The 15388-nt window shown below is 47.5% G+C and overlaps 1 protein-coding gene and 1 non-coding gene across 2 annotated transcripts; both read left to right on the top strand.

The window, feature by feature from the left end:
- The first annotated feature begins 2469 nt into the window (after window positions 1–2469).
- Window positions 2470–2543, top strand: TRNAN-GUU (transfer RNA asparagine (anticodon GUU)). The gene has a single exon. It is a non-coding gene; the product is annotated as a tRNA-Asn (tRNA).
- A 5578-nt stretch (window positions 2544–8121) lies between these two features.
- On the top strand, window positions 8122–14538 carry PSMB3 (proteasome 20S subunit beta 3). Its single transcript, XM_060254564.1, has 5 exons — window positions 8122–8316; window positions 9076–9183; window positions 12742–12919; window positions 13660–13754; window positions 14319–14538. Exons 1-5 carry the CDS (start codon window positions 8138–8140, stop codon window positions 14365–14367), a joined length of 609 nt encoding a protein of 202 aa, XP_060110547.1. The 5' UTR covers window positions 8122–8137; the 3' UTR covers window positions 14368–14538.
- Window positions 14539–15388: the final 850 nt, after the last annotated feature.

Raw genomic sequence — 15388 nt, 5'->3', positions numbered from 1 at the left:
GCGCCCGAGGCTGGCGGCTCCAAGGCGGGGAAGTCCCCGAGCTGGGCTGGCGGAGGGAGTCGCGGGAGGACGAGCCCCCCCCAGAGCCCTCCTGGAGCGGGTGGCGGCCCCACGCCTCGCCTCCCCTCCCCGCAGGGTTTTGCAAGCCCGGGTTCTTCCAGGGCGCCTTCCCTGCCCTGCTGCAAGCTCTGCCCGAGCGCCCCTCCGGGGGGTTGGTGGTTTGCGGCTGCTGCTGCTGCTGCTGCCTGGAAGGGCCCGACGGGACTGCTGCCCCGGGTGGGATGGGGCGAGCCAGGAGTGCTGCCAGGCTGCCCCTCCGCTGCTCAGGGGCCCGTCTAGGTGCTGGGGGGGTTGCGGGGTGGAGTCCCCGGCTGCGTCTTGGAAGACGCCTCTGCTCTCGTTGGCGCTCCAGGCGGCCGAAGGAGAACCCTTTTTTGGGGCGCGGTGCTGGGATAGGAAGGAAGGGGGTGTTTTAAGTGCCCTGGTTTGCAGCGCGGCCCCAGGAACGTCGCGCTGGAACGTTGTAGAGCTGTTGGAAGGTTTCTCTCCTGGTCTTTGCAACAAATAAATGCTGTGCCTGCTCGGAAGGAGGGCCTCAGGCCAAAACAGGGGCTAAAGTGACTAACCCAAGGAGAACCCTGCATAAGGCCAAAGATGACCTATGCACACTATATTTTGGTGGGGTTTTTAAAAATTTTTATTGAGGTTATTTATAGACTACCTGTTTCATTTGGACTCATGGTGCATTACACAGGGTGAGTCAGATTCAGGTGGGTGGCCATGTTGTTCTGAAGCAGCAGGACACAGTTTTTGAGTCCGGGGCATCTCTAAGAGTTTCCGCTGTGTGACACAGAGTGTTGGACTGGATGGGCCATTGGCCTGATCCAACAGGGCTTCTCTTATGTTCTTATGTGACACAGAGTGTTGGACTGGATGGGCCATTGGCCTGATCCAACAGGGCTTCTCTTATGTTCTTATGTGACACAGAATGTTGGACTGGATGGGCCACTGGCCTGATCCAACAGGGCTTCTCTTATGTTCTTCTGTGACACAGAGTGTTGGACTGGATGGGCCACTGGCCTGATCCAACAGGGCTTCTCTTATGTTCTTATGTGACACAGAGTGTTGGACTAGATGGGCCATTGGCCTGATCCAACACGGCCTCTTATGTTCTGCCATCCAGACACTCTTGCACTGTATGCTAATTTGCTGCTCACCGGCAACATATATATGTTTTGGACTGGCAACTTTCATTCCACTGTATCTGAAGAAGTGTGCATGCCCACGAAAGCTCATACCTTGAATAAAACTCTGTTGGTCCAAAAGGTGTTTGACTGGACTCCAATTTTGTTCTACAGAATGATCCAATACAATCCACAGGATGGGCCATTCAAGGAGCAATGCAATAGGATTAGAGTTGCAGAACCAACCAGAAGTCTAAAAACAGAACTGATGCAAAGCTTAAGTATTAACCTGACCCATTAAGGTGATGAAAATGCCACAGTAGCATCCTAATTTCAACAAGCTGTACGGGCCACAGTCCCCAATCCTTTACCCAAGGTTGTGAACCATTTTGCACAGATTCTTCAGGCAGACCGTTGTGTTGGTCTGAAACAGCAGAACGAAGTTGGGAGTCCAGGGAGGCACCTTTAATATACGCCGATATATATATTATCCCCAATAAAGACAGTCACAGCAAGCAGGAGAGTTTTAGTCTGGTTATCAGCTTCTTCAGACACAACAGCACATGGGCAGAGGAAAGCTTGCACCCAGAACAATGGCTGCCCCATTGAAACATTCCACTCGCCTCTGCTGTTGCTCTTTTAAATCTCTTCCTTCCCCCTGAACAGGAGAGAGCTCTCCCCAAAGAGCCCCACCACGCCGGGCCCGAAGCCCCCCCGACGTGCCTGCTGCAGTGCAGACTAGAACTCGGTGCGCCGGAAAGGTTCTTAGTCATTAGTTGACTAACCCGCCTCGAGTCCCAGCCGGGAGAAAGGCGGACTACGAAGGAAAAGACACGCATAATCGCCGGGGGCCCTCCTCCCCTTGCACCCCATAAGAGGGGCCAGGGGGGAGGAGAGACCCTTGCCTAGCAGCAGCCCTGCTCCCCCCCCCCCCGCCCTGCACTATCTTGGGGTTGCAAGGAGGTGGAGCGCGCCAAAGGAGTTGGGGGGAGCACGTGGCCGCCAGCCCCACCCCCCAGCAGAGCCCCTCGAGGGCCGCCCCTGCTCTAGAGCGTGTCGGTGCAAGCCTTGGCGACTCTGGGAAAAAAAGGGGTTCCTCTTTGCATTGCTCGCAATTGGCACGAGCGTGCAACCTTCCTTTGAAGCCTGGGGTGACGTCTGCGCAGGCGCGCGTCGGGGACTCTCAAATTGGAACGTCCTTAGATTCGCTTTCCGCCTCCAGCGGCTAACGGGAGAACTGCAGGATTTGGTTATCTGCCCTGAGCGAGGCCTTTGTCTCGATGCGGTCTCTGTGGCGCAATCGGTTAGCGCGTTCGGCTGTTAACCGAAAGGTTGGTGGTTCGAGCCCACCCAGGGACGAGGTCCTGTTTTTATAACTCCCGCATTTCATTTCCCTTTTCGATACACTGTTTTACTATCCAGCTCCTCATAATGCCAATATATATATTATCCCCAATAAAGGCAGTCACAGCAAGCAGGAGAGTCATCTAATGCTCTAGTAGACTGGACAGTATTTTTATAATTAGGGCAAATACTAGACTGATGTTAGATCAAGTTGAGCAGCCTTGTTAACCTGTCTGCAGCATTAGAAAAGAGCCAGAGTCCAGCCAGAGCACCTTAAAGACTAACAACATTTGTAGGAGGGGAGGAGCTTTCCTGCATCACTTCCTCGGATAACACAGGATCTGAAGAACTAAGCAAAGACTCACAAAAAAATTCTACTGGAACTCTTGCTCTTTTCTACATGTGACGTTATTTATCTCAATGCCTGGAAAAGGTTCAGCTGCCCCTTTCCACACGTTAACGATCCCTCAAGGCCAGAGACAAGACATTTTTTTTTCTCCTGGCCAGTTGGCAACCTTAAGGGAGAACATCTGAGCAGTCTGCAGCCGGGTCTGCAAGTTCTGGTCGCTATAATCTCAAAATTGATATTGCATACCTGGAAAAAAGTACACGAGATGATTAAGTAGCTGCTGTACCTTTCTTCTGAGGAACAGTTGATGAGTCTGGGACTTTCCAAGTTTAGAAAAGAGATGACAATGAGAGAGACATTATAAGAGTTTGATAAAATCATGCACAGGATAGAGAAAGCGAAGAGAGAACTTTTTCTTCCCCTCCCGCAATACTAACATTAGAGAGCATCCAGTGAAGCTGGTGTAAATTAGGTTCAGGAAGGACAAAAGGAAAGACTTCTTTACGTGAGGGGTGATTAAAATGTGGGATTTGCTGACAGAGGATGCACTGATGGCCTTAACCCCAGGGCCAGGAGACCATGTCAGAGTAATTCCGCCACCTGCATGCTCTATTGTTGGCCCTCCAGAGGAACTGATCGGCCCCTGTGTGAGACAGGAGGATGCTGGACCAGACGGTCTAATCCAGCAGGGACCTTCTTATATCCTTTCATTTAACCTCCATATGGGCCTAGTGTTCTCCTGGAATTACAACTGATCTCCAGACTGCAGAGGTCAGCTCCTGTGGAGGAATTGGGAGCTCCCCAGGGTGATAAAAAGGAAATATCTGCAGTGACATCATTTCCTCTCTGACCTCCACAGCATCACAACCCAATCCACAAGCATTTCCCAAGCCAGAATTGGCAAGGTTAGAAGCACCACCAACACAACTCGCACATTGAGTCAGGAGATGGTGTCCAGCAAAGTGCCTGGCCTAGGCTCTTCTTGAGAAAGGAGAACAAAAAGCTCTTCGCACCTTTGCCACCAGAAAATGTCCCAAAGTGGGGCTCTTCCAAGAACACCGTAGGCTTGCACTGCTAAATAGTTGAAAAAGAGGGGTGAGGTGCAGTGTTCCCTCTAAGCTGAGTTAGTGTGAGCTATTTGGAGTGGAGGGCAAGATATAAATCTAATATCTTCTTCTCAAACCAGAGAGTTTTGCCTAAAAAACAATGCAATGTGATGACATCATGTCGTGTTCCAACACATCATGCTGGGAGTGGGATTTCCCCCTGCGATCTTGCTAGTCAACAGTGAGCAGGAGCCCAAAAAACCTGGGGATTCCCCCCTCCCCCCAACTGGGGAATGGCATCACTATTCTCTTCTATTTCTTTAAACTGGCTATTATAATAGTTCTGTTTGACTCTACACGTGAATCTCTGGAATGCCGCACTTAAACTTCAGGTTCTTTTTCTATTACCTTTTACTTCTTCTCTGTCTAGCAATGTTAAGAATTTCATCAGTCATCCATCTAGACTTTTTGGCTACAGGAATAGTCTTTTTGCATTCTTCCTTGATAATATCTCTGATAATATCTCAATATCTCTTGATAATATCTTCCTTGATAATATCTCTGGCTGCAGCTCAGACCAGAAGCAGCCTGCCTATGACTTTAATCCATTCCAGGGCTCTTTTATCCTCTTCCCCCTCCCTGGGCCTTTGCTTGTTTGGGCAGAAAGCTCTTTTGGGCCTGCAAAACTGCATTAAGGTCTCTGCACACAGATAATTTTGGGACAGTTTTTAGCAATAGAAACAGTGCTCTGGGACTGGATGACAGTCCCAAGAGTAGAATGGCAGTCTCTAGCCATAGAATCTGTTCTGGGACTGGAACAACAGGGAGCAGAGTGGAATGACAGCCCCTGGGAGTAGCAGCAGTGTTCAGGGAATGGAATTCCACTCTGGGAATGGAGTTCCACTATGGAGGCCCTTTTTCCAATCCCAGAATGCTTCTGCTACTCCCAGGACCTGTCATTCCACTCTGGGAGCTGTCACTCTAGTCTTAGAGTATTCTATATGGACCCAGATACCTTAATGGAAAATTCATTCTGCATTTTCCTTGCAATTTTGTCTGTGCTGCAATGTATTTCAAGGAAGTAAAACTCAAATAGTTTCACTTTCCAATGTTTGCATGCTAGCTGAAGCTGTTGCTTGCTGGAATTGTCTCCTTGCAAATAAATGGCTGATGTTTTCAGCCAGCTTGTCACTGCTGAGGATGGGTGCCTGAGTGAGTACTCCAACCTGAGAACTAGCAACCAAAGGCGGACATTATATGGGAGCACCACTGCCACTCGGAGTAGACCTGGCCGGGGGTGGGGTGGGGAGAAGCTTGCAGTGCCCAGCCATTTCATGTTTTTCTAGGTTCAGAGTATTTTCTATTTTTAGTTTCTGCTGTGATCCTTATACTTTTTCTTGATGTTTTATTTTAAAAATTTCATTGCCAAATCCCACAATTTTAAACAAAATATTGTGAGAGTTTTAAGCATGTTTGTATTTTAAGTTAAAAAAAAACTTTAATTGTGTCTGTCTGTATCCTTTATAAAGTTGATGTCTGTTACCTGGCATTACGACATGCATGGCCTGGCCCCACAAAGTCCCATTCATGTCAGATCTGGCCCTCGTAACTAATGAGTTTGACACCCCTGCCTTATGGTTTTAGAATATGTGTGTGCATTTAAATTTGAGCAGGAAGTGAAAACTGCATGGGGAGGGGCCAGCAGCAGAACCTTGTGAGTGAGTGATGATAACGCAGTCTTGTTTTGCTTTCATTTCAGACCTCTTTTTATGGCAACCAGAACCAGCAAGAGAGAGAGTACGTATGAGAGAGTGCACAGTTTGTGCTTGTTTTGCATTGGTCCAGACGTTTTTGTATAGGAACTTGTTTATGGGATGGAGGAAAACTCCACCCTTCTCTCTTTTCATTTGCATGTGCTAGTCTGAAGAAGTTGGCAGAAACACAGCAGCTCATGTGAGTAAAAGCCAAGTGAGATCACAATTTATTTATTTATATTTATATCCCACCCTCCCTGCCAAAGCGGGCTTACAAAAGCGTGTGCTTGCAGACTGTTCATTTTGCTTTGTGAGTGTGTGTTCACTTTCATTTAGCGGAAGTGCAGCTGCTGGGGAATGAGGCAATGGGGACTTTGGGGGTGGAGCCAGGAGACTTTGGGGGTGGAGCCAGGAACAAGGGTGTGACAAGCTGGGGAATGAGGCTATTCAGGAGAACCGCAATGCTGTAGTTCTATTTATTTGACGGAATGGGAAAGTCTCCTGGCTCCACTCCCAGAATCCCCACTCCCCAGGTATTTTCTGAGTTGGACCTGGCAACGCTACTTGCCCCTATTATTACAGTAGCATTCCTGTCAGAACCGGAAGTGAAGGCTGTTCCGCATGCCAAAGTCTTTAGCCCTTTAGGCAGGAAAGCGGCCTCCATTCTCCCATCAAACCCTGCGGGCCCTTCCGGTTGCTGCTTCTAAGGACCATGACTCTTAAGATCCTCCGAGGGGATGTGAGAGCTTTGATTGGCAGGGGAAGGGTTTCCAATCGCAGCGGCGCGAGGGCGGCGACAGCCAATGGGCGCGAGGCGGAGGCGGGGCTTGGGCGCAGCGGCCGGAAGCGAGCGAAGGCGCCGGGTGGGAGAGGGAGAAGCTCCGTCGATTCGCCGTCATGGTGGGTCTGCAGGGGCGACCGGGGTGGGGGTTCGGGGGGCCCCTGGCGGGCGCCGCTGCCTTGAGAGCTTCCAGCCCCCTGCTGCTGGAGCCATGGAGGAGGAGGAGGAGGTCCAAAGGCTTCCCTTGCTTGTGTCGGGGGTGGGGGGTAGGGTTGCCAAGTCCAATGCAAGAAACAGCTGGGGGCTTTGGGGGTGGAGCCAGGAGACATAGGGGTGGAGCCAGGAACAAGGGTTGCCAATCCCAATTCAAGAAATATTGGGGGACTTTGGGGGTGGAGCCAGGAGACTTTGGGGGTGGGGCTAGGAGACATTGGGGCGGAGCCAGGAGCAAGGGTGTGACAAGCATAAATGAACTCCAAGGGAGTTCTGGCCATCACATTTAAGGGGACGGCACACCTTTTCAATGCCTTCCTTCCATAGGAAATAATGAAGGAGAGGGGCACCTTCTTTGGGGGCTCATAGAATTGGACCCCCTGGTCCAGTCTTTTTGAAACTTGGGGGGGGTATTTTGGGGAGAGGCGCTAGATGCTGTACTGAAAATTTGGTGCCTCTACCCCAAAAAACAGCCCCGCCCCAGATACCCGCGGATCAATTCTCCATTATTTTCTATGGGAATAAATCTCCATAGGGAATAATAGAGTTCCCAGCAGACATTTCCCTCCCTTCCCCCCCCCCCCCGCCAGCTTTCTGATGACCCTGAAGCGGGGAGAGGGTATCCAAACCGGGGGATCCCCTGCCCCCACCTGGGGATTGGCAACACTTGTGGGGGGAGCGAGTCTTTCTGGGGCCCTGGAGCGAGGGGTGTCCAGATGAATCCCTCAGCTTCTGAAAGACACCATAATGACAAGGACTGCAACAACTGTTGGTTGTTGCTTGTTGTCGTGCTTATTTTTGTGCTATGTTTCTGTATGTAACTCAGAACGAATGGTCAAACCGTAATCAAACTATGTAACTTTGTAAAAGCGTAACCCACAACCCTGCTCTGTTACCTGCTATGCTTTTTTCTTTTAAAAAAAGAATGCACCGCTTTATTTAACTGGATATGGGAAAGTGAATCAGGATGCCAGCAGTTTTGCCCCTCCTGTCTTTTCTGTGTCCATAAAAGAGGGTAGGATTTCTTCTGTTTCTTTCCACAAAAGAAGGTGGGGCATGCAGATGCTACTACTTTTCTTTTTCTATCCCTCTGACCTGCAGGTTTTAAGTAGTATTGATCTGTCCCAGCTAAGAAGTCATACAGATAGGAAAATGAGATGCTACCAAGTTTCTGAGCCAAAACTTTCCCTCTGGTGCTTTTTAACTCATGTCAAAACTCTGCCTTGCAGCAGATTGGGGTCCTTGCAGTGAGAAGCTTCAACAGAGCTACTTGGGCTTCTCTGGCCTATGTTCCTCCTTGGGATCTCCCTGTCTGGGCAGCCAACTTCTAAATACCTTTGCCTGCTAGAGGTAACATCAGAGGAGAGGCTGTGATTATTTCTAGATTGAACAGTGTCAATCTAGAAACACTGTGAAAACACTGATTAGCTGAAATTTCCAATCTTTCTATTCCCTTCCAGTCTATTATGTCCTATAATGGTGGGGCCGTCATGGCCATGAAGGGGAAAGACTGCGTTGCTATCGCAGCTGATCGGCGATTTGGTATTCAAGCTCAAATGGTGACCACAGACTTCCAGAAAATTTTCCCAATGGGAGACAGACTATTCATTGGCTTGGCTGGACTTGCCACAGATGTTCAGACAGTGTAAGTACTTCTGTTGGACTGGGGATTCGACTGGCGGGGGGAAGGGGAGATTGTGTCCCCATGTACCACTGGCTTGCCAAATAATCTTTCATAAACAGTGGTTATTCTTTTTTCGCAACCTGTAAAACAACATGCCTGTCAGGGCTGCTGGGCAGCTGAGAAAAAGTTTGGCGATAGTGTGGATGGGGGGCAGCACAAAGTTCCCTTTGCTGGTGGACTCTGGTAAAAGAATGCTGCAAAGGGCGTGTCCCACTCTGCATTTTGCAGATTAAAAGGCTGAATCTCGTCATTTTTTAAAGGAAAACTTTTCATCTGAATTGAGCTACATTTTTTTTCTTACCGATGGTGTACATGTTTTAATTCTCTTTGTTTCGAGAAATATTTAAAACTCAACAGACACTGACTCTGAAGAGTCCTGATCAAATTATTTATAACACAACTGTTTTTCTAAAATCATGGAGACCATATAGTTTTAAGTTCTGCATTTGAGTTGAATGAAGCCCTGATTCTTAACTACTGGAAGTTGCAGACGGGCACTTTGTCGTTTTATCCACTGCTACTTGCATATTTTTGAGCTGTATCCTAGAATAACCCATGAACTTGTGCTTTAAAGACAACTGGCAACTACCCCATGTTTATTCATACTGGTCCCAGTGTGGCCTCTGAGTAGCTTCATGTCATGCCAGGGGCATTATGTTTGGAGAGTGGCACTGAGGTTTTCAAGTGGGTTTAACACTCGTTCTTTCCCTCATCTTCAAGCGCCCAAAGGCTCAAGTTCCGCCTGAATCTCTATGAACTGAAGGAGGGCCGGCAAATCAAGCCCCAGACCCTGATGAGTATGGTGTCCAACCTCCTGTATGAGAGACGGTATGCAATCAAGCTTCTGAGATGCATTTAGACAGTGGCTTAAAATTATGTTTCACTGAACATTTTTTTTTAGTGGAGCAAGAGGTTTATTTGCCATGCTGGGCATATCCAGCTACCTGAACATATGAAGCTGCCTTATACTGAATCAGACCCTCGGTCCATCGAAGTCAGTATTGTCTATTCAGACTGGCAGCGGCTCTCCAGGGTCTCAAGCGGAGGTTTTTCACACCTGTTTGCCTGGCCCCTTTTTCGGAGATGCCAGGGATTGAACCTGGGACCTCCTGCTTCCCAAGCAGATGCTCTACCACTGAGCCACCGTCCCTCCCCTGCTCTCCAGGGTCTCCAGCTGAGGTTTCTCTCACCTACTTGCCTGGACCCTTTTAGTTGGAGATGCCGGGGATTGAACCTGGGACCTTCTGCTTCCCAAGCAGATGCTCTACCACTGAGCCACCGTCCCTCCCCATGGATTGCTTGTCTGGACTGAAGTGGAGAGAGGCTCTAGCTCAGTAGCAGAATAACTGCTTGGCATGCAGAAAGTGCCATGCTCAATCCCTGGCAACTGCAGTTAAAGTACCAGGGAACAGGTGCTGCAGAAGACCTCTGCCTGAGACCCTGGAGAACCGCTGCCAGTCTGAGCAGACAATACCGGTCTTGAGGGACCAAAAGTCTGGCTCAGCGTAAGGCAGCTTCATGTGTAACTGAAGATAAATCTCCAAGCCCTTGTTAGATTGCCTCCTGGTGTCAAGCATTAGATCTCAAAGTAACCAGTCCTTGAATTTTGAAACAAAGTTTGGTTTATTGATAATCCATGTGGCTCAGCCGAGCTAGGTATTGGAACTGATACAAAGTAACAGTAAGATGCTTACTTAAAGATGGCACATCAAAGGTTCTATAAACAATTCTACCTTCTCTAAACAATCCTACATTCACGTGTGAAATGTCTCACTGTAACTTCCTTATCTGTACAGTGGTCAGCACATCCTGGGTTCCAGCCTTGCTGGCATGGGAATTAGTCCCAGGAGGTTTTATCTTCAAAGAGTACATTCCTGCATTCGTTAGTAAAAGCGAAAGAAACAAAGGGGGGGTTCTCTGCTTTGATGTGCATAGGCTCAATTCATGGTTAGTAACATTTCTATACTTTGGTAACTATAATAAGAAATAGACAATGCCTGACACCTGGTATCTTGGCTTCAGTCAAGTCCTGTGTTTTGTTTGCGGAGGGAAGGGACCAAAAGGCCTTGTAATCTGCTCCCTGACCAGAGGTAGGAACACTGTCTACAAAGATCAACCACGGGGACCCTGAGTTATTTCCAGGGAAATCTGATTAGATGCATTTCTTGCCTACCACCTGCTTCTCCGTGATTGTTCCCATCCAGATGCCTTCTGTGGCACATCTGTGGCCGTTAAGTCTTGCTTTGGAAGTTTTACTCAGCACAACCCATTTTCCCAACATTCTCAAGTCAGCTTCAGGCCTCTTTATTTTTAAAAGTAATGTCTCAATTGTGCTGTTTCACACCTCACACTTTTCCCCTGTGTGTTGCTGCCCATGGAGGTGAAATGGGCGGCGGCTAGGCTTTTTGGAAATCACCCTCCATTCTTGGAATGCTGTCTCTTGAAGTTCACATAGCACTAGGATTGCCAACCCAGTGAGTGATTGCAGAGTGGGCATCGTGCCAGTGCCAGTATGACGCTAACTGGAAATGACATCGTTGTGCTAGCATAGTGATGTAGGATTCGCCAGAAATTCTGATTTAACCCTAGAGTTTTGGTTGAACCCTAGAGTGACACAATGACATCACTTCCAGTTTGTGCCACAGGTGACATCACAGCATTAGTGCAATGCTGATCCCCCACTTCCCCCATCACCCTGTTGAGTGGCAGGGATCAGGACACCTAACCTACATACACGGCTCTTACTCCTTTGAGTTACAGGGGCCAGCTTAGTTAAGGCACTTTGATATATACATGCTTTTAATTTTCCTCACCACATTTTCCTGTATTTTACTGACATTCATGTTTTTTAACATCCGTTTGGGCCTGGAAGGTATACTGAATCTATTTTGCGGTTCTGATTTTCATTCTGTTTTGGCTTTGTTGGTTTTATTTGCTGTTGCTTTGCTTTTGTAGACTTCTCTGATGTTGAGTGGTGACCTTCTTACTTCACAGTGTTTTAATTTTTGCTGGATTCCAATCATTTATAGTGCATTTGTTTTTAAATTATTAATTACTTCTACAAGCTTATGTTGGAACAGCTTTGAGCTAGAGGTAGCAAAGAAATACATACCTTGCTGGAAAAATTCCCAAAACAGGATACAGGATGACCTTGACAGGCTGGAAAACTGGGCTAAAGCAAATAAAATGAATTTTAACAGGGGTAGATGTAAAGTTTTGCATTTAGGTAGGAAAAATCCAATGCATGGTTATAGGATGGGGGAGACTTGTCTTAGCCAGTAGTATGTGCGAAAAGGATCTAGGGGTCTTGGTGGATCATACGCTGAACATGAGTCAAAAGTGTGATGCGGTGGCTAAAAAGGCAAATGCAGTTGTGGGCTGTATCAACAGAAGTCTAGTGTCCAGATCACGTGAAGTGATTGTATCACTTTGCTCTGCTCTGGTAAGACCTCACCTGGAGTCTTGTGTTCAGCTTTGGGCACCGCATTTTAAGAAGGATATAGACAAGCTGGAAGGGGTCCAGAGGAGGGCGACGAAGATGGTGTGGGGTTTGGAGACCAAGTCCTATGAAGAAAGATTGAAGGAGCTGGGGGTGTTTAGCCTGGAGAGGAGGCGGCTGAGAGGTGATATGATCACCATCTTCAAGTACTTGAAGGGCTGTCATCTAGAGGATGGTGTGGAATTGTTTTCTGTGGCCCCAGAAGGTAGGACCAGAACCAATGGGTTGAAATTAAATCAAAAGAATTTCCAGTTCAACATTAGGAAGAACTTCCTGACGGAGCGATCCCTCAGTGGAACAGGCTTCCTCCTCGGGAGGTGGTGGGCTCTCCTTCCTTGGAGGTTTTTTAAAAAGAGGCTAGATGGCCATCTGACAGCAATGAAGATCCTGTGAATTTAGGGGGAGGTATTTGTGAGTTTCCTGCATTGTGCAGGGGGTTGGACTAGATAACCCTGGAGTTCCCTTCTAACTCTATGATAAGTTCATGAGCTTTTCCAGGTGTGTAATTTTGATGGTCTCTCCATTTATACTTTCATTGTTCAGTGCTTGTTCACTGTTGCACACCTGCAAAGCTGAGTATTTAGATCTCCCACGCATGCAAACAGAACACACTTACGAGCTTCCCACCCATTGAAATGGAGGAAGGTATCGCCTTAAACAAAATCAGGCGTGGGGGAGCTACCATGGACAAAACTAGGCTGTAACAGCTTAGCAGCAATGTTTGGAAAGTGCTGGCAGTTCCATGCACAATAGCTTGTATGCCCCAGAGATGTTTTTCTGCCATTCTTTTTTCAAAATAGGATTTTTAATACAGTGTTGTGTTTACATGTAAAGCATCAGTTTTTTGAAAGAAGGTTGCTGTTAATCCATGTTCTCGTTTCTCCCAGGTTTGGACCTTACTATGTAGAGCCCGTTATAGCCGGGCTGGATCCCATCACATACAAGCCTTTCATCTGCTCCTTGGATTTGATTGGCTGCCCAATGACAACAGACGACTTTGTGGTCAGCGGGACCTGTGCAGAACAGATGTATGGCATGTGTGAATCCCTCTGGGAGCCGGATATGGTGAGTGACGTTAACAAGGGGTGTAACATCAGCGAGTTTCCGACCTCTCAGCTCTTTCGGCCCTGTTATTACACTCTGTAGGTCCTCTCTTTTGCTAGAATGACTTCAGCTGATGCAGAATGCCCCTTAAAGGAATGTGTTGCATCAATAATTCTCCCCACCCTCAGCTGTAAATCTTCAGATCTTCTAAAAGAGGCAGCATAACATGACGTGTCCTCCCACCTCAAATGTAACTTGCCCACCTGCCAGTGAAGGGGGACCCCTAAGTAATTAATGAATACCCCTATAATAATGAATAAAAGCATGCTTTTGCCTTCAAAGAGAGGGTGTCTGATGCAATGTTCATTAGAAGCACAGACAGCCTTCAGTGGGTGTGTGAAACACAGATGTGTATTAGGATAACACAAAGGGGCCTCCTTGAGAAGCTTCTCGCTGGAGCTGATAAAGCACGGAGTCAGGAGGAATGGGAAAGTACTAGAGTTACAAGGGGGTAAGGAATATTGAATCAGATAAGCCTGTGTGCCTGCACTGTTGGGTGTCTGTGTGAATAAAGCAATCTGTATGTAGAATGATTTTAACTTAGTCATTTTGGGGGTCCATGGCCGACTAAGTTCTGCTCTTGGTACCAAAAGTAAACCTCATTTCAAAGCAGTAATGTGTGCGGACCTCGTTATTTCTCTGCTTCACCAAATGGTGTGCAAGTACTTCAAAATTAAAAAAAAAAATCCCTCTTTCTGCAGGAACCAGATCATCTCTTTGAAACCATAGGTCAGGCCATGCTTAATGCGGTTGACAGAGACGCAGTGTCGGGGATGGGCGTGATTGTTCATGTAATGTAAGTACATGGCATTTATTTATGTTGTTTATAGTCAGTCTTTCTCAACAAAACTCAAGGCTGATGCCAAGTACCATTGAATTATGCAGTCAGTGAACCTCTTGATCTTGGCTGGGTACTACCTGGTAAGGTAGCCTTGTCAGGGCAACTAGGGGAGGGACGGTGGCTTAGTGGTAGAGCATCTGCTTGGGAAGCAGGTCCCAGGTTCAATCCCCGGCATCTCCAAAAAAGGGTCCAGGCAAATAGGTGTGAAAAACCTCAGCTTGAGACCCTGGAGAGCCATGAATGGGGCTGTGGCTCAGTGGTGGAGCATCTGCTTGGGAAGCAGAAGGTCCCAGGTTCAATCCCTGGCATCTCCAAAAAAGGGTCCAGGCAAAGAGGTGTGAAAATCCTCAGCTTGAGACCCTGGAGAGCCTCTGCCAGTCTGAGAAGACAATACTGACTTTGATGGACCAGAGGTCTGATTCAATATAAGGCAGCTTCATATGTTCATAGATGTGTACACTGCCGGCTGGAATGGCAGAGGTTCATCTGTGTTCTTTTCTCTCCCCACCGCTTCATCAGTGAGAAAGACAAGATAACAACCCGGACACTGAAAGCTCGCATGGACTAACCAAAGATGTGGTATTTTGGGGATGCTCAACTTCTTTATGAAAATGCTGATGGCTGGAATGCAGCTCTTGGATTTAAAAAAGCCACACCTGTAACTCTCTGCTGTCAAGGAAAGTGGTTGTTAATAATGGGATGTTATTAACAAATAAAAACTCTGGTTTTTCAACTATAATATGCAGGCTTAAGCTCTCTGTTCTGAAGGTCTTTGAAGAGCATTAGTCTTTTCTTGTAGTCCTGCTTTTGTTGGGTGTGTAGAATGATCTGGACTAGATGTAGACCGTAGGAAATAAAGTGATTGATTGGTCATTGAGGAAGTCATTCCCCAGAGGAAGGCAGTGGTAATTTTTTACTGCCTGTAATCAGTGATTTTGACACAGAGGATATCGTTCATATCATTAGGAAGAATTGCTAGAAGAGGTAAGCGACTTCAGTCCTTTCTCAGGCTTAGTGCACTGCACAGTGCTAAAGGCCATTCCTTCCGGTATACCGGACAGGGAAATTAACGCTTCTCATATACTTATATGGATATGGGGTGCTAAATTACTGAAGAGGCTGTCATACTTTGGATTTTGTTGAGGGAAGAGTTGAGGGAAAGTAGAAGGCGGCAGGAAAAAAGGAGGACTGAACATGAGATGGACTCAGCAAAGCAAGCCGCATCCTTCAGTTTGCAAGGCTGTGGACAAAGGATGCTTTGGAGGTCATTCATTTATAAGTTGGAAGTCACTTGAAGGTCCTTAAAATAAAATCTCTTTCACACACTGAGCTCTGAAACACTGTGCATGCTGAAAGCACCACCCACAGGAAAGGGTGCTGATACTGTGGAAAGCCTATATAAATATAGAAGACTGAAAGCCGGGTGGGGGGGGCACTGTTAGAATTTGGTGAGTCTGGGATGGGCAGATTCCCAACACCCTTTTAACCAACTGGCAGTCAGCATGGGAAATGGAAAAAACTCCCAGCAGCATGCATGGATCTGGAAATCCAGCCACACACTGTGATGCACACACCTGCCCTTCCCTAGT

This window comes from Heteronotia binoei, chromosome 15 (genome assembly GCF_032191835.1).
Source record: "Heteronotia binoei isolate CCM8104 ecotype False Entrance Well chromosome 15, APGP_CSIRO_Hbin_v1, whole genome shotgun sequence".
In the NCBI taxonomy this organism is placed as follows: domain Eukaryota; kingdom Metazoa; phylum Chordata; class Lepidosauria; order Squamata; family Gekkonidae; genus Heteronotia; species Heteronotia binoei.
The sequence above is the reverse complement of the archived record's forward strand: the minus strand, read 5'-3'. Positions and strand labels throughout refer to the sequence as shown.